The following is a 19,432-nucleotide window of genomic DNA, read 5'->3' as shown; positions in this document are numbered from 1 at the left end:
TACAACCTAATGATAATTTGTCAAAGGAAGAAGGGGAAGGTGTTGCAGAGTTTGCTGTTACAGAGTGGTCTACACCCTCAATAAAAGATGTTCTGGAAAATATAAATAGTGTAATAACATGGATGGAGCAATAAAGTGATAGTGATGATCATCATTTATTGCATTTACAAAGTGTAAAGTTATGTATTATAAAGAAGAAACATACAACTGTAAAACAAAAAACAGTAACTTATTTTAAAAAATAATTTACATTAAAAGAAAAAATATTGTATCTTCCGCATTTAACTTCTTTCTATGAAAGTACACATTATACTGTATTGGCGTTTTCTATTAAATCATTATTACTTGATTTTTTGCCTTTTTTTAATTGATTCCCGTTGTGATTTAAAATTTACTTCTCAAAATAATGCAGTTAGCCTATAACGCAGGTGTCACATAAGTCCTCTAATAACTGCGTTATAGTGGGGTTACATTGTATGTGGAATTAAGAACACATTGTATTTCTATCAAAATTAGTAATTAAAGTACTACTATTAAAAATCTCTACTGTTTCTAGAAAGAGGTTCATAAAAACGGCTAGCACACAAGGTGTTAATAAAAGTATAAACAAATTTATGTTGTTATAATGTCACCAATATCATTTATATTTAACTATATAAATATATTTATACTATCCAGGTTTTAAAACCTATTGTTGTAAACTATATAATTGAATCTATATATATATATATATAATATAATTATAGTAATATAATTGAATATGGTGCACTTTACTGCGCTACTATTTAAGTTTGGATCTGATTGTTAAAGGTATTCTGATTGATTTAACCTTCTATATAAAGTGATGTATTTGTTTATTGGTTTAGCAGTATATCACTTTACCAATCCTGCAAAATTTAATCAAGGATAAAATTAGAATATTAAGAGACTGAGTGGGCTAACATTGACCTCTTCATGTTGGGTATAGTTTCAGTTCTGACAAGATCCAAACTCTAAAGAAATAACAATAGTTTAATGTGATATTTAGTCTCATACTATTAACTTGAGGATAGTCATAAATTTGAAGTCCTTATTGACACATTAAAGTAGGTGGACTGCAAGTTTTCCCAACATCTACCAGGTAGCATTGCACTTTCTGACAGTAAGAACAGCATGCGGCAACAATATATATATTGAAAATAACTATTTCATGTCATAATTTAAATAAATATATCTGAATATACTATATCGCTGGGACTATAAACCTATTAGACAAAAACAACTTTAAGTGGAAAAGAATTCAAAACAGAGATATATTTACTGAAGAAAATACAGCAAAAAAGTGTTGAGTTTTGCCAAGGAAACTATGTAATATATAGGGAAATGGATGAAACATTTGTAAATGTAAAAAAAAAATCAAAATTTGTAATTCGTGTACAGTATTGGAGGAAAAAGGAAGTCAAACTGATGAAATTAATAGTATTTCAATGTATTTGCCAACTTCCTATAGAAAAGGTAAAGAATTATTTTATATAAAAATTTAAATCTTCTTCAAAAGCTAATAATTTCAAAAAAAAAAAATGAAAAACAAAACTTTGTTTTCTTTTTTTTTAAACTGTAAATGTATGTTACATTCATTAATTCCAAATTTCATCATGCTGAAGTGATTATAACCATAAGGTTATCAACAATCTTATGGTTACCTTTAGGTAAACATCCTTATGAATGTTTTACTGTAATTTAATTCAGTTAATAAGAAAATGCAGGGTATGGCAAGGAAATGGCTTAATAATATCAAGGAACGCTTTTATGGGTTATAAAATTACTCATTTATACATGTTAGGTATTTTTATCAATTATTTTTAATAACTTTGGAATTAATATTAGGTTAATCTACAGCACCTTTACCATCATTTATTTCTGCTTTAAAGTGTATTTGGTGGCTAATCTAGTTAAGTTTATTAACATTCATTGTAAATTTATGCTACTTTAATATCTCATCTTTTTTTATTTTGTAGTGAAGACTGTGAAAAATATTATAACTTTACCATATTGGCATGTCAATTGAATGAAATGGAAGATGGTATTGCACCAACTGATTCAAGGTTTAGGCCTGATCAGCGATTGATGGAGGAAGGAAGATGGGAAGAAGCAAACGTAGTTAAAGTATCATTGGAAGAAAAACAGAGAGCTGCTCGCAAAGCTCGAGAGAAAGCAGCAGAAATTGCTGCTGGTGACGGTAAAGACAAACAGATTTTTACATTTATTTATTTTTTTTTTTTTTTAAGCATTGTAGTTTAAATTCTGCTTTTAGTATGTAGGCTATCTTTTTTTTATGAACAATGCTTCAAAATGTGATTTATAAACAAAACTTATTGGAAAGAATGTTCAATTTTAAAAACATTGCTGAATCACATTTGTCTGTAATATATATTTGTAATTAATATATTAAACATAGTACAATGTTCTACAATAAAATTTACCAATCATTGCAGTTTTAATATTTTGACAACCTCAACGGTTGTAAAAAAAAAAGAAAAAAAAAGGATATTTTGATGAATTTGTAGATGGAACATAGCTTTTGAAAAACTACTTTATTCTTTTATACAACTGTACCTTTATAGTATATTCACAGTAGATTTTACCATTCCTTCTGCTTGTACTTCCAGTAATTTTTCATTTAAATTGCAAAAGATACACAAAATATTCTGGTTATCGCTAAAAGTTACGTGAACTTAGTAAATTTTCTAATTATTTAATAGGTAACTGACATATTTAATCTTATTCAAATAAACAAACAAAAATTTCTATTTATTTTCTGGAAGAATATAATAGTTACAATAATTTATCTTACTATACATAAATTGTAACTGGTAAGGGACTAAGTAATTGACATTTACAGTGGAATAATACGAAGAGCAAAATGTTTATTAGCATGTGGTAGCTGCGTGTATCGAGTCACCTTAAACAGATGAATAATAAAGAAAAAATAAAAAGATATTGTAAAAGTAGGGGTGTCAGTAATTTAAATTCTCAAACATTTTAATTATCTCAGGCCAACCCACTTATCTCCAGGTAATCTCATTTACTGTATCGCATGACTTTTATTTATATATGGTTAAAAGAAATCAATAAGTTTATTTGGTAAATACTTAGTAATAGAACAATGAAGAATCTAACACAAAACATCAGTCAAGTATAGAAAAGCATTTTATGTTGGTCTTGGCAGAAACATCTTGTGCTATTGTTTAATTTAATTGAAAAAAAATTATTTCGGCACGCTGGAAGGCAGAGGTAGATTTCACCAGTGTTAAGTAGGGTATAAAATAGATTTCTACCGTAAAGTTAAGAAAAACTTCAAATTTATTCAATACAACAATGGTTGCATGTGAAAAAAATTTTTACATGTTTAATGTATGACAAGCTCCATCTTCTTACAATTCCAGCAATATTTTGGTCATCCTTTGTCATAAGGGTTGATCATATCAAAAATTGTTACAGACAAAAGTTTTAGGAAATGTTTAGAGGACTAACAACCACTTTAAACCGATTTGGTAGTGTGCCTATTAAGGGAGGTATAATTATTTTTGTCTTCAAAACCCCATTTTTTCCACCCCCTCAGCCAGTGGTTGGTGATATCAAAAAACTTTACTTATATAAGTTTTAGGCCCTTATCCAAAGAATAGTAGGAACAAGATTTTGTTTTTTTCGAAAAAGCTTTCGCCATTTCCACCCTCATGGTCCGATTTTGCCCATTACCGAACTCGACTGAGATTTTGGGTCATTATATTTTATGTATCAATTTGAAAGTGATAGGTGCAAAATTACGGCAGTTATCGTGTCCACAAGAAAGTGGAATATATATGTATATATAAACTTTTGAACTGACGGTGGTTTTGGAGTCTGGGGGATGTGAAACGCGAAGATATGTCAAAATTTCCCCGAAGTCGAATCATGGTACCCATTACAATAGATAGCTTTCTTATGAAATCTACCTAAATGACTGTATGTTTATGTACAAATGGAAGGAATGCTAAAACCTTGTGCAGTTAACTAAATTTTGTAGCCAAGCAAGACCATACAATCAGTAATATAATAACCTTTTTGTACTGTATTAAGTTAAATGTTTTTTTTTTAACTTTCGTAGGCATTTTTACTAGGTATTAATTTAAAAAAGAATTCGAATAAGTTATTTAAATTTTTTGGTTTTTGTATGGAAAAAAATGAACTTGATGTTCTGTTAATTTTTGGAAAATAATTGGTAATATATTCTGAATAGTAATTATGAGTTTGAATTAAAAAATGTATACTTTATCTTATATTAAACATGCAAATATATCAGGTATGCTGATTGGTCCCTGCACCTTTCAGGCCAGAATTAAACATAATAACATTATACCCAAAATACATTTTTCTTTATCATAAATGTCATTCAAGTTCATTATAAAACTATTAAGATAGTAAAAAACCTAAGAGATTGTGCTTTTCATTTTCACCTTCCTATTTATTTTTTTAAATTATGGTTCAGTGTAAAACATTATTTAGTTTCATCATTAATTTTATATTATTCCTCATGATTCTCTTTTTATTCGTGTTATTGCTATTGATTTTAAATTTGCATAATTTTTTTCCTGTCACAGGATTACAAACTCCTGCCAATGCTGGTACTAATAAATCTGTTAACAATAATGAAGAAGAATTTAGTAATGAAGATTTATGTTCTGATAGTTCATTAAGTGAGTATGAAATTTGTATTCTTTTATTTCACTGAACTTAATTATATCAGTTTAATTTTAAAGACTGCTTTTAATTTATTACGATAATTCTTTTAATTGTGCACAAAATTACTGTAAAAATTTTGATTCTTTATTTGTCTATAAAATGTATTATTTTTTTACTATTGCCATTTATTGCTTCAATTTAGATTTTTAGGTCCTTATCTAATTTTATGAAAATTATTTCAAGACATTGAATGGTTCAACTAAATTTTCCTGTCTAGTTTTTTCATGTCTAATCTACCAGTATGCATTCATAAATCTATTCAGCGCTAAAGAACATTACTATATTAATTGGCAGAATAAATTAGAATCCTTTTTACAATCCAAACACTCTGATTGTATATTTTGTATTATAAATTTATATTTCTGAGTATAAGAATCTTAGAACGAAAGTTATGATCATTCTGTTTAGACTGTGTATTAGTCTGTGTTAGTCGATTCTGACCGTTGCAGTAAAACACTGTGATTTTTTTTCTTCTGAATCTTCAAACTTTGACATTTTAAATACTGTTTGGTATAGAAAAACATTAATAATTAAATTTTTAATATGATATATTTTATATCAGATTTTTTAAATTTCAGTATTTTGATACTGCTGTATGTATCATTCTAATGTTGAATAAAATGGTTTTATCTTGATTTAAAACTCCTTCTTTTTCTATGTAATAGAAGATTAATTTCTATTGCAATTATACAGGATGGGCAACATAAAACCAAACTCATAATGAAACCGCTACCCAACACTATTTATGAAAGACTTTCACACAACTAACGCGACTAGTGGATGTATATATTACTACTGATTATTGCTGCAGTTTGCAGGTGGTTATGTGACAGTGCAGTATATGTTTTGTTGCAGTGCAGTATTATAAATGCAGTTATGTTTGTGTAAAATGCCTTATTCAATCCAGGAGAGGATAGCCATAGTTGAGGCCTATATTCGTTCTGGATTGTTTGAAGAATCATGTCAAGTATTCGTAGAAAAATTTCCGAATGCATAGAGTAGCATATACGATTTAGTTAAAAAATGGTGTACAACAGGTATGGTTTCAAATGGAAAACAAAATAGGCAACCTTCCGTTAGGATTCCACAGCCCCTTACTGATATTGAAAGAATTACTGCTAGTCCAAAAAAATCACTATGCAAGTCAGCCCAACAATCTGGTGTTAAATACACATCTTGTTGTCAAATTTTTCATGTATTAAATGTTAAACCATACCGCGTTACAACTGTGCAACAACTGAAGGAGACAGACAAACCAAAATGACATGATTATTAGAACTGGCTTCTTGAAAATATTGTTGGTGGACAGATAGACCCAATGTCATATTTCATGTCAGACAAGGCATGGTTTCATTTATCCAGTCATGATAATTGGCAGAACACCAGGTATTGGATGGCAAGGAATCCTCATGAGATATTCGAGCTTCCTCTTCATGAAGAGAAAATTGGTGTTTGGTGTGCTGTTTCCGGTAATTGTATAGTGGGACCAATATTTTTTGATCGAACTGTCAATACACAAGTTTATCTCCCAATTTTTGAAGAATTCTATGCACAGTTAACTGATAATGAAAAATAACACAGCTTCTTCCACCAAGATGGAGCAACATGTCGCACATCAAACGTTTCACTGAATTACATTCATGCAGTTTTCACAAATTAAGAAGCTGTCAGCAGAGGACGGTGGCCTCCACGTTTCCCAGAGTGGTCTACTTGCAATTTTTTCCTTTGGGGCTACTTAAAGGAGAGAGTTTATGCATCTAATCCCCACAATATTGATGAACTGAAGGTGAACATTCAACGAGAAATTAAAACAATTGGCAACAACATTTTTCATCAGATGATTCTCAGTATGATCAGTTGAGCACAAAAGTGAAGTGCATTGATGTTCAGGGTGGTCATTTTGAACATCTTTTGTAACAATAAGGTAAATAAATGCAACATTTAAATTATGTTTTATGTTTCTCTTATTTAATTTATCCATATCATAAAATTTCATTCCAACATAACCTACTGAGCGATTATGTTATGGGTTCAGTTTTACGTTGCTCAACCTTTTGTTTTACACATTATATGTAAAAATGAGGTCAAACTCCCTTGCCTCTTCACTTACCCACTCACGACTAATTTTATTCATGTAAGCAGAATGACCATCGCTGTGGCAGCTGCTTAACTGGAAATTGGTACCTGCTAAACTGAGTTTCTATTACAATATATATGGTTTTATATTAAAAATCCTTTTCTAGATAAATTGTACCTTATATATTGTTAACAGAATGACTGCCACACTGAAAAATGCAACATTTCCAAGGTTGCTATACTTATTTTGCTAAAAATATCCACCAGTGCTGCCACTGCCATTTTTTTTTTTCAATTTCAATAAAAGTTTTGTTACCGTATTACTAATTTTTGATACCAATTTCACTTTGCAACATTACTTTTTGAAATATTCAAAAATAAAGTTGAGACATCAATTTGGGTCTCATAGCAACCATGGATAACGAGACACCAATTGTTGTCTCAGAATGTTTAACATATTTTAATTGAATTATAATATCTTTCACTTATTAACAGCTGATTGTATTTATTTTTAATTTTAAACTCTAGAATTGTTTGAATACTATTTTTATTAATTGCTATACTTTTTTAACATTTATTTTTGTCTTCAGTCATTTGACTGGTATGAGCAGCTGTCCAAGATTCCCTATCTGTGCTAGTCGTTTCATTTTGGTATTCCTCCTACATCCTACATCCCTAACAATTTGTTTTACATATTCCAAACGTTGCCTGCCTGCACAAAATTTTTACTTCTACCTGCCCTCGAATATTAAAGCGACTATTCCAGGATGCCTTAATATGTGGCCTATAAGTCTGTCTCTTCTTTTAACTATATTTTTCAAAATACTTCTTTCTTCATCGTTTCGCCACAACACCTCTTCATTTGTCACTTTATCCACCCACCTAATTTTTAACATTCTCCTGTAGCACCGACTTTCAAAAGCTTCTAATCTTTTCTTCTCAGTACTCCTATTGTCCAAGTTTCACTATCATATAAAGCTACGCTCCAAACATATACTTTCAAAAATCTTTTCCTGACATTTAAATTAATTTTTGATGTAAACAAATTATATTCTGACTGAAGGCTTGTTTCGCCTGTGCTATTTGGCATTTTATATTGCTCCTGCTTCGTCCATCTTTAGTAATTCTACTTCCCAAATAACAAAATTCTTCTACCTCCATAATCTTTTCTCTTCCTATTTTTACATTCAGTGGTCCATCTTCGTTATTTCCATTACTTTTTATTTACATGCGTTAGTTCTTGCATAGGACTTCATCCATGCTGTTCATCATTCCTTCTAAATCTTTTTTAGTCTCAGCTAGAATTACTATATCATCAGCAAATCGTAACATCGTTATCTTTTCACCTTGTACTGTTACTCCAGTTGTAAATTGTTCTTTATCATCATTAACTGCTAGTTCTTTGTAAAGATTAAAAAGTAACGGGGATAGGGAACATCCTTGACGGTCTCCCTTTCTTATAACAGTTATTACTGTTGCTGTTTGGTTCCTGTAAATGTTAGCAATCATTCTTTTATCTCTGTATTTGAAGCCTAATTTTTTTTAAATGCTGAATATTTTATTCCAGTCTACATTATCGAATGACTTTTCTAAGTCTATAAATGCAAAGTATGTTGGTTTGTTTTTTTAATCTTTCTTCTACTGTTAATCTGAGCCCTAAAATTGCTTCCTTTGTCCGTATACTTTTCCTGAAACAAAATTTGTCTTCTCCTAACACTTCTTCCACTCTCCTCTCAGTTCTTCTGTACAGAATTATAGTTAAGATTTTTGATTCATGGCTAATTAGCTAGTTAACCTACACTGTGCAGTAATTCTACAGGTATTCCATATATTCTAGGAGGCTTTCTGCCATTCAAATCTTTTAATGCTCTCTTAAATTCAGATCTCTGTATTGTTTCTCCCCTTTCTTCCTCTTGAACTTATTCTTCTTCCACTATAACACCATTTTCTAATTCATTTCCTCTGTATAACTCTTCAATATATTCCACCCACCTATCGACTGTGCCTTTCGTATTATAAATCGTTGTACCATCTTTGTTTAACACATTATTAGATTTTAATTTATGTACCCCAAAGTTTCCTTAACTTTCCTGTATGCTCCATCTATTTTACCAATGTTCATTTCTCTTTCCACTTCTGAAACCTTTTCTTTAATCCACTTTTCTTTTGCTAGTTTGCACTTCCTGTTTATAGTATTTCTTAATTGTCGATAGTTTCTTTTACTTTCTTCATCGCTAGCATTCTTACATTTTCTACGTTCATCCGTCAGCTGCAATATATCGTCTGATATCCAAGGTTTTCTACCAGTTCTCTTTGTTCCGCCTAAGTTTACTTCTTGATTTAAAAATTTCCTGTTTAACATTCTCTCATTCTTGTCCAACATTTTCTACCTTATCATTTTTACTCGACCTCTTGCGATGTCCTCCTCAAAAATCTTCTTTACCTCCTCTTTCTCAAGCTTCTCTAAATTCCACTGATTTATCTGACACCTTTTCTTCAGGTTTTTAAACCCCAGTCTACATTTCATGATCACTAAATTATGGTTGCTATCAATGTCTGCTCCAGGGAAAGCTCTGCAGTCGACGAGTTGATTTCTAAATCTTTACTTAACCCATGATATAATCTATCTGATATCTTGCAGTTTTTAAAATGGGTGTTGGCAATTACTAAATTATATTTTGTGCGAAACTCTATAAATCGGTCCTCTCTTTCATTCCTTTTTCCCAGCCCGTATTCACCCACTATATTTCCTTCCTTGCCTTTTCTAATGCTTGCATTCCAGTCTCCAACTATTATTAAATTTTCATCCACTTTTATGTGTTTAATTGCTTCGTCAGTTTCTTTGTATACACTCTCTACCTCATCATCATCATGGATGTTTGTAGGCATACAATCGTCGGTTTAGGTTTTGATTTTCTCCTTATTACAATGATTCTATCGCTATGCATTTTAAAATACTCTACCCTCTTCTCTATCTTCTTGTTCATAAGAAACCTACTCTTGCCTGCCCATTATTTGAAGCTGAGTTAATTAGTCTAAAATCACCTGACCAAAAGTCATTTTCCTCTTCCCACCAAACCCTGCTAATTCCTACTACATCTACATTTATCTTATCCATTTCCCTCTTTAAATTTTCTAACCTACCCAGCTTTTTTAGACTTCTAACATTCCATGCTCTGACTTGTAGAATGTTATTTTTTAATTTTCTGGTGACCTCCTCCTTACTAGTCCTCACCCAGAGATTCGAACAGGGGACTAGTTTACCTCCTGAATATTTTACCAAGGAAGGCAGCTCCATCTTTGTTATATGAAAATGCAGAGAGTTACAATTTATTGGAAAAAAAGCAGCTGTAGTTTTCCATTGCTTTCTGCTGCACAGTACTCAAAAGATAGAGTGATGTTGATATGGATGGCCATTTAAGTTGTCCTGACCTACACCCTTAACAACTACTGAAAGAGCTGCTGCCCTTTTTCTTTAATCATTCCTTAGTCTGGCTCTCAATAGATACCTCTCTGATATGGTTGCACCTTAGGTCCAGCTACTCTGTATCACTGAGCACTCAAGCCCCTCTCACCAACGGCAAGGTCTCATGTTTCATAGAGGGAGTTTTTTAACATAAATTATTAAAAGTCACTCTTCTGTAATAAAATCAAATTTGATTGATAATTGTACTTTGAGTTGAGATTTTCAAAGTAAAATTTGAATGTAATATTTTTAAGAATACTTAATATTAAAATCTAACTAAACTTTGTCAGTAAACAACTAAAATTAATTCACATTTTATTACAACACTTTTCAATTATGTTTACTGTGATTTTCAAAAAAAAAACATTCTTTAATTTCAAATTTAAAGAAAAACTTCTGTACTACATACAACACAAAAATATACAGAATTTTATCTTTAAAATAATATATAATTTGATACAAAAAAACATTAACAATAACAATAATATTGGATCTTAAGTATGAAATTACACTAAGACATCATTTGATGTTTCATAGCAGTATTCGATTGTGAAACTGGACAACAAATGATGTCTCATAGCAATAATTGATAACTACTATGACATCATTTGATGTCTCATGGCAGTAAACCTGTTAAGTAAATTTTTATGTAATGCAGATTGCCCATTATAAAGCCTATTTAGAAATAATTAATAACTTTTATCAGTTTTTTTTAATACACAGTTTTAAATGATACTGTATTAAATTAAAAATTGATTTTTTTAAATATAAATTATTATTACAGCATAAGTTAACAGTATTCATAATTAAAAAATAATAATAATAATGCAGATACATACATTATAAACAAACAGCTCACTGGAATAGATTCGCTTGAATGGATTTATCCCATTTGCTGATTTAAAAGATAAATCAAGTCTTTATAGCTTTTCGTAGAGTAAAATTAAAAAAGTGAAAAAAATATTACTGTAATAAAGTGGATTAATTAGTTATGGATAGTTGATTTGACTGAGTAAGATTGCTTGAGTTGACATGTTCACTATAGTTGTGTTTATTATAACTCAGTTAATTTTTTTGTACTTAAAAAAATTTTTTTTTAAACCCCTTTGTTCAGATGTTATCTTCATTCTCATCAAAATAGCTTTATTAAAATTAAGATGCAATTATACATATTTACTGGTACGTGTATTTTAATGTATAAAATACAGTAACAAATTTCATAGTACAACTCGGTGGAATTAAGATTTTTAATAAAAGCAGATAAGTTAGCAAATACATGTATTTTATACATGTGTTTGTCTGCAATTTAAACCATGTTAGCAAGTATACTCAAAAGCTGGATTATTGATGAAGAATTACCTTCTTGAAAATTTTATACTTAGGTTGTAACACATTTTACTATTCTCTTTATTCATTCCGTAGTAAAAAATTGTTCAATTGTAAAATCAAAGAAACATTGTTTAAAAAAATCCTAAGCATTATTGTCAAGTAATATACACTAGGAGGTCAAAGAGCTGAATTGTAGAATGATCTTATCCACGGTCAGCAGTTTGACAGACTTATTATGTTTATAACATGATGATTGCTCAGCCAACCTGCCTGCAATGGATATATAAACATGTGTCAGATATATACCAGACATGCCAGATTAGTGAAGACAAGTACAGGAATTTAAAGTAATAGTGTAAAGTAACATATATCTTATTCATTAAAACACATGTTTGATTTTATACTTATAAATAAATAAATAATATATTTATACCCAAAAACCACTCACAACTCCACTGAAGAGAACGCTGGCTTTGTCATGTAACTGTAAAATTTCAGTGAATTATCTAGGATATAGGATAGAAGCTTGAAATAATAAGAAATAGCTGAGCTGTTTTATGTGTAACAAAAATGAACTGCTTTAGCATTTACCAGAAAGGTTCAAGGAAACTCTATGAACTTTGGAAAACTTAGGAGAAACCTTAATTAGAGCAGCATTATAAAGTACAAAATTAACAATAAAAAGCAGAAGGGATTATAGTCCATCTTAGTATATCAAAATAATTATTATATTAAATTATAGTGATGTATCTGTATGAAGATATAAATAAATAAAATTTTACAACCATACTGACAACTATAAAATCAGTAACAATTTTTAAGGTATTAATTACTAAATATTTGAGCATGTATTTAAGTAAAAATTAACTCTGCAAAAATTCAAGATAATCTAATTAACATTTTTTTTAAACTTATTTACTGAGTATTACTGTTTTTGTAAATAAAAATCTTTTAATTTAACTAAATTGATCCGAAGATTATGTAGATTGTTAGGCGATGGGTTAAAAATAGAATCAAAATCATAATGAGGTCCTTTCTTGTAGGCCAAATTAATCTCGCTTTGCAGCATGAAATAGTTCTGTGGTCTGATTTTATGCAAGTGAGTATTGTTATTTTTTAGTATATAACTATTTTTATTTAGCAAGGTTATGCATTCATTAATATAAGGCATGAAAAGTAAGAATTTTTAATTTGCTAAAAATCAGTCTGTATGAATCATATTTATCAGCACCAAGGAATGATCTAGTTACTCATTTTTTGGCCTAAAAATTTATTCTTATTTATTAAGTAGCCCTAAGATGTTAAATTATATCTTAGACAAGAGTATACATAGAGTAAATATATTATAATAAAGCCAAGCTTAGTGATTATTTAAGTTGCTTCAAAACAAAACAACTTGGTTTTATCTTTTTTGCAAACAGTATCAATTTGTGTGCACCATGAAAATGTATTATCTAAATAAATAAATGGAGTTCAAGAGATAAATTATATTTAGTAATAGAAAAATTAATACAACCTTATTTACACTTCTGTAAATATAAAAAAAAAACTGGATTGTCACAAACAGAAGCAATTCAAGTCATTTAAATTTGAAGTGGCTAACTTTAAATATTTATTTAAAATAAAAACCAAAATAATTACATTGCCTCATATAATATATAGTGAATCACATTCACTATAGTGAGTGCACATTCTTTTTCTTAAATGTCAGATCTGGTTTAAACCAGTTACAAATGTATCAAATTATGCAGATCAACAATGATGATAAGAGCATTAATTTTACCTAATTTATTTGAGATTATCATGATTCTTTGTTCATTAAAATAGAGTGTCATATTCATTTAATAGGTTATATTAAAAAAACTTGGTATTTTTCTAAACTTTTACTTGAAAAAAAAATGGCTAAATACTATAATAATTATTACACAGCAAATAAAAATGTATATTTGAATTTTTTTCTATCTTAGAATCTTTTGTTCTTAGAACAAAAGTAAAAATGTAATTATTTATCAATGTCATTAGGGATGTAAAATAATAGCATTTTTTATATGAAGAATAAATGGCATTGAGATTACTCTAATCATATTATACATTTTATGTTATCGTAGCACAAAAAATGTTACCTGCACAGTCGTCCAAATTTTTGACAATGAATCCTAAAACATTTTTTTATATTCGACACTAGAGTACATTTTTATTTTTTAACATTTTTTTTTCTCAATTATTACAGAAACATTGGTCTTTGAGAGTCATTTTTGCAGGTGATGGCCAAAGTACCACTGACACTTCTGTTCTTTAATATTTACTAATAAGGTTACCAAGTTTTCACCAGTAGCCTGATTTGAAATATTCTTATAATACTTTGATCAAATGAAATTCACATTTGTAAACAAATTGGTAGTTCTTGTATATAATAATTAATGTTCAGTATAGAATATTAACTTATAGTATGATAAGCATTTTTTGCCTATAATCGGATTTATATATCATTCATTACATATGAATGTGTACATATATATATATATATATATATATGCTGTATTAAAGGTTCAGAATCATATAAAAAGAGTAAACACTTGATATCAAATATATTCTCCAAATTCTGTATTAATGACATTTTAAGTCATCACTAACTTTTGTTAAACAGATTTCTTGTGAAGAAATGTCATTGTTTTAACATCTTATGATTTTATTTATGTTAACAGTTTTTATAGTTTTTGTTTTATTAATTTAAATGTTTTTTGCTGTTTTAGGTAAATTTCTTCCTCCATATGAACCTATCTGGTTTAAGAAGGAAGTTGAACCGATCACTGGAAGTATCGCTCATTTATATAAAGGAGGTTATTGGGAAGCTAAAGATAAACAAGATTGGAATATGTGCCCTAACATCTTTTAATAAACAGTACCATAAAAAATAATTAATAATAGTAACTTGTATGCGTAAAATTATTATACACATGACGCAACACTTTTAGCCTGTGGAGGATCTATCTCATTTTTTTGCTTTTAAATTATGAAGCAAAATTATATTTTTTAAATAGAATTTCAAATTCTAAAAGTTATTAGATGGCACTGATAATTCGCAATAAAACTTCTTATAAAATGATGAGGTATGCTTTGCTGTTCTATAAAACATTAGGCGTAGCAGTCTCTTGCAAAACACACAGTATGAGTATTTTTCTAATTAATTTTAAATTGATATCACTATTTTACTTTATTTAACCTTCATATGTAGTATCTTTAAAATTTTACTGTAAACAGAAATTCTTAAGGACAAAGCATGTTAAAATACTTCACCGATTTAAGATTATTAGCAGTTTAAAGAGTGCAATATTAATTGCCATAACATTGTTAGATTTGGTTGGTTCCAAAACTGTTAGTATTATTGAATTTAAGTATTATTTATTCAAAATGTATTCAAATTTATCAGTCATCAGTGCAAGTATACATGTATCTGTTTACTTATCATTGTAAAGTATTAAGAAAAAAGATAGTTAATCATATTACATAATGTAAAATTTCAAAACTTCATGGGTTTTATTTCTTGTAAATTATATCTGAATAAAGCTCTTATTTTGTGAAAAATAAAATTGTTTGTATGCAATATGTATATTTACAGTAAACTATTATTTATTATTGTTGATATATTGTTAAAAATAAATTAAGATTGGTTGTAAATATAGTTAATTTTTTTTTTTTATGTCTTCCACTTCTGCAATTTCTTGTGTTCCATTTTATACCTTGAGCTGTGATGGTGAGCTGCACATAAAGCAGTCATCTCAGATTCTTTTTTTAATATTGCATAAAAGAAAAATTATTGATAGCTTCGACCATATATTAGTCATTAGCCTATACACTCACGCACAGTTTTTATTTTCAAACAAAGGTTTAGTTTTCAACAACAAATATATATTTTTTTGTTACCCGAAGATCAAATCAATTGAAGTTGGTGAGGTGAGATTGTAACCAATAAAAAATAACACTTTCAAATCACCAAATTGAATTCAGGACTTTCAATACAGTAATAATAAACACTAGAATTACTAACACTAAGGATAAAATAGGTCTTTAGAGGCTACACTGTTAGTTTTTTATTTATTTTTTTGATATTAATAAAACTATTGATAATGACTGGAATATTTACCAGTAATGCTATTGCTGCAGGATTAATAAAGAAAATTATTGTTAGAATAATTATCAGAAGAATATTGTTACCTAGCAGAAGAGGTAAGGAAATAAGATTAATCCAATTTAATGTATACTACTTTCAAGCAGAAAAGATAATCTCAAAAGCAATTTTCTGTGGGGATGTCATTTACAGTCATACAATCTGAAGTGTTTTCTTTTTACAATATTTTTTAGTCAGGTAATTAATAAGATTTCAGTAAAACCATTTCAGTGTTTAAATTTAACCAAATATATTTTTTCTCAGAACATTTTTTTGGGGAGCGTAAAAACTTTATTCTGAGATAAATGTGACCTGAATTATACATTTTTAATATATTAATGAGATGATATATATGTATAATGTTTCAAACATTATTCAAGACGGTCACAAGTACAAAGACACATGAACAATATCATTGCAAACTATGCAATAAATATACCACTTTTAAGTTACTATTAACTAAATTGTATAGAGGGGTTCATCCACATGCAATTTGCAGTATTCTTTAAGTATTAGTAATAATACAATGAGTGAGTACTTAAAGTAAGACTGCAATAATATAAAACAGTTTAGACTTATTGAATTCAACTTTAAAAAAAAACTTCAAATAGATAAATTCAGTTATCAAAAGATGTATCATTTAATATTGTCCATTGATTGATAAAGAAAGCCAGTTAAATAGAAAAGTGAGATATTGAAATTAACAGAAAAAGCAAAATTATCATATAACTGCAAAATTGATAGACATTTCTTTAATGAATCTTTTAATAAAAATCCTGTAGGTAAAAAAAAATAAATAAAGAATACAAGATAAAATCTGAGTAATAAATATTAATAAGATGATTTATAATACAAAAACTTGTGTAAAATCTTATAGAGTACTGTTCATCAAGAGATAAAAATGTATCCTTCAGGAAGTGCTATTAAAATCAGGATACTAATAAACCTGAGGAAATATGTAAAACTTCAACAGTCGTTAAAAATTTTGCCTACATTTCCCCATACCATGTACTCTTTCAGTACATGATAATGATATGATAAGTACTCTTTTAGTTATGATAATGATTTCATGTGGCTAAAACTCTTTATTTTTTGTACAACTGCAGGGAGGATAAAATCTTATCTGTACAAGACAACATCTGAATCACAATTCTGAACAGGAGAACAATCTCTATTCTTCCTTTGTTGTATTCTTTCCTTTGAATTTAAGCCTACATAGAGTATTTACAACTTAGAATTTTTAATAGTAGACTTGTATAAAACAGGGATTGATCAATTCTGAATGATTTTTACTGTAATGAAATGTGTTCAGAAAATAACTTACATTTTTAATTACATACCAAAGGAGATATTTAGTGGCATGTGATTGGCAGCGTTGTGTTCTGCACCTCCTTTGTAACCATGTTTTTGGATCTTTTATCTCATTTAATTTTCATGCTATTGTTATTTGAGTGCAACATGTTTAAGTGTTAGTAGCGATTTTTGTAATGTGCGATTTTCAGAAGCAACGATACAATGTAAAGTTTTGCATGAAACTGGGGAAAACTTTCACAAAAACATTTCAACATTTGAAACAAGCTTACAGAGATGATGTTCTGAGTCATATGCAATGTTATGAATGGTTTTCACGATTTAAAAGTGACCATTAGTCAGATGAAGATGACCCTCAAGCAGGAAGGCTTTCGACTTCAACTGATGATAGCCATGTTCAGAAAATCAATGATCTGGTGCACGAAAATCGCTGATTGTCTGTCAGAGAACTTGCAGAAGAGGTTAGCATCTCAAATTGATCATGCCATGACATTTTAACTGAAAAATTGAACATGCAGCAAAGTCTGTTCCTCATTTGATGACCGAACAGCAGAAAGAACGAGTGGATGTTTGTCGGCAACTTCTTGAAGATGCCAATGATGAAACTTCATGCAAAGGATCATAACAGGAGATGAAAGCTGGGTTTATGACTATGACATTCAGAAAAAAATACAATTATCACAATGGAATGCCAAAGGATCTCCACACCCTAAGAAAGCATGTCAGCCTTGATCCAATGTCAAAGAGATGCTCCCTGTTTTTTCGATTTTAATGGAACTGTGGTTTTGAATTCTTACCTCGAGATGAAACGCTGAACCATACATACTATCAAGGCATTTTACAACAGTTATGTAAAAAAATTCACAAAAAGAAACCAGAGTTGTGGCAAGACAACTCCTGGTTCCTTCACCCAACAATGCACCCGCACACTCAGTTTTGTGCCAAAGATCAGATGACTGTCCTCCCTCAGCCTCCTTACTTGCTAAACCTAGCTCCTTGTGATTTTTTCTTATTTCCAAAATTAAAATGAGTGATGAAAGGATGCCATTTTGAGACTATTGATGATATTAAAGCAAATTTGTCACATACCTTAAAGGCCATTTCAAATTAACCTATCTAGGACTGCTTTGCAAAATGGAAACCGCTGGGAAAAGTGTATGAATATGGGCAGAAAGTACTTTGAAGGAGACAAGGACCAATAATAATTTATAAAATTAATAAAGATTAAAAAAATAAACTTTGGTTTTTTTCTAAACAGATCTCATATATACATGATTAGATTTTGTTTTAAACATTCATTACATACCACCAAAATAACTGCAATAAATTAAATCTTTACTAGTCATGTAAAAACAATTATGTCTTTTATTCACAATTAAATTTTTAATTCTTTACTAGTCATGCAAAAAAATTTATATCTTTTATTTACATATAAATTTTTATTTAGTTGAACTGATGATTAATAAATTGTAACTCACAAATATTTCATAATAATAACGGTAAAAGTGATAAGAATGATTTTAAAACAGTTCGGTAAGTATTTACATAAAAAAAATTAAATTCAAGTTGAATGAAACATCACATACTTGTCTCTTGAAATGGATAAATTTATCCAGAAGACAGTATTAAAGATTTTCATTGGATATAAACTACTTTAAAGTTCACACAATTACTAGCTTGCTGGTTGGTTTTGCCACCTAGTACAAAAAGTGGAAAACAGGTAGGATATGACCAGAAATGAATTAAGAACAATATAAAAAAATAAAATTTATTATAATAAATTAAAAATGGAAACAACGATAAAAAAACAGCAATTCTCAATATAATAAAACGTTTAACTTAATGTAAATTATACCAAACATTAATTTTTATTGTCAAACCAAATCAAATTTACTTTAAACTAAAGTTACTGGAACTTATGTTGTGATGATATATCACTCACTTTGCGCCAGCTTCAATGGTATGGTGCTGCTATTTTTCCCTGTAATACAAGCTGATGTTATTACTAGTTTCTTTTTCTTTCATTTTGGAAACTTATTTAGGAAGTGGTCTTTAAGTTCATTAGATTTTAACTGTAACTGTTTAGCTAGCTAAAGCATTGTTTATATATTTTATAATATTCCAGTGTGTTTAAGACATAATCATTTTTTTTTTATGAATAAAATGTCTAGGTTTTTTTTTAATACTAATCTGTGACTTATTTCTTTGAGGCGGTTGGCAGCTATAGAATTCAGTGTTGTAAAGTGGTTTTGTGTGTTAGTTGCATTTCATTTCCTATAAGCTGCATTCTGACTGTCCATTATATTCTACATGTAAACTAA

The 19,432-nt window shown here is 29.0% G+C and overlaps 1 protein-coding gene across 3 annotated transcripts in view; it reads left to right on the top strand.

Annotated features, from left to right (window-relative positions):
* The window catches only part of Osbp (oxysterol binding protein), an 85,547-nt gene extending 70,217 nt beyond the window's left edge, over positions 1–15,330 (top strand). For all 3 annotated transcript variants that reach the window (XM_075362714.1, XM_075362715.1, XM_075362713.1), the window contains exons 12-14: positions 1,998–2,218; positions 4,620–4,715; positions 14,386–15,330. In XM_075362714.1, the coding sequence (XP_075218829.1) occupies positions 1,998–2,218; positions 4,620–4,715; positions 14,386–14,528 (460 nt within the window). In that variant the 3' untranslated portion in view covers positions 14,529–15,330. The remainder of the gene's footprint in view (positions 1–1,997; positions 2,219–4,619; positions 4,716–14,385) is intronic.
* Positions 15,331–19,432: the final 4,102 nt, after the last annotated feature.

Source organism: Lycorma delicatula, chromosome 4 (assembly GCF_047948215.1).
Source record: "Lycorma delicatula isolate Av1 chromosome 4, ASM4794821v1, whole genome shotgun sequence".
Taxonomy (NCBI): domain Eukaryota; kingdom Metazoa; phylum Arthropoda; class Insecta; order Hemiptera; family Fulgoridae; genus Lycorma; species Lycorma delicatula.
This window is presented reverse-complemented; position numbering and strand designations above follow the sequence as displayed.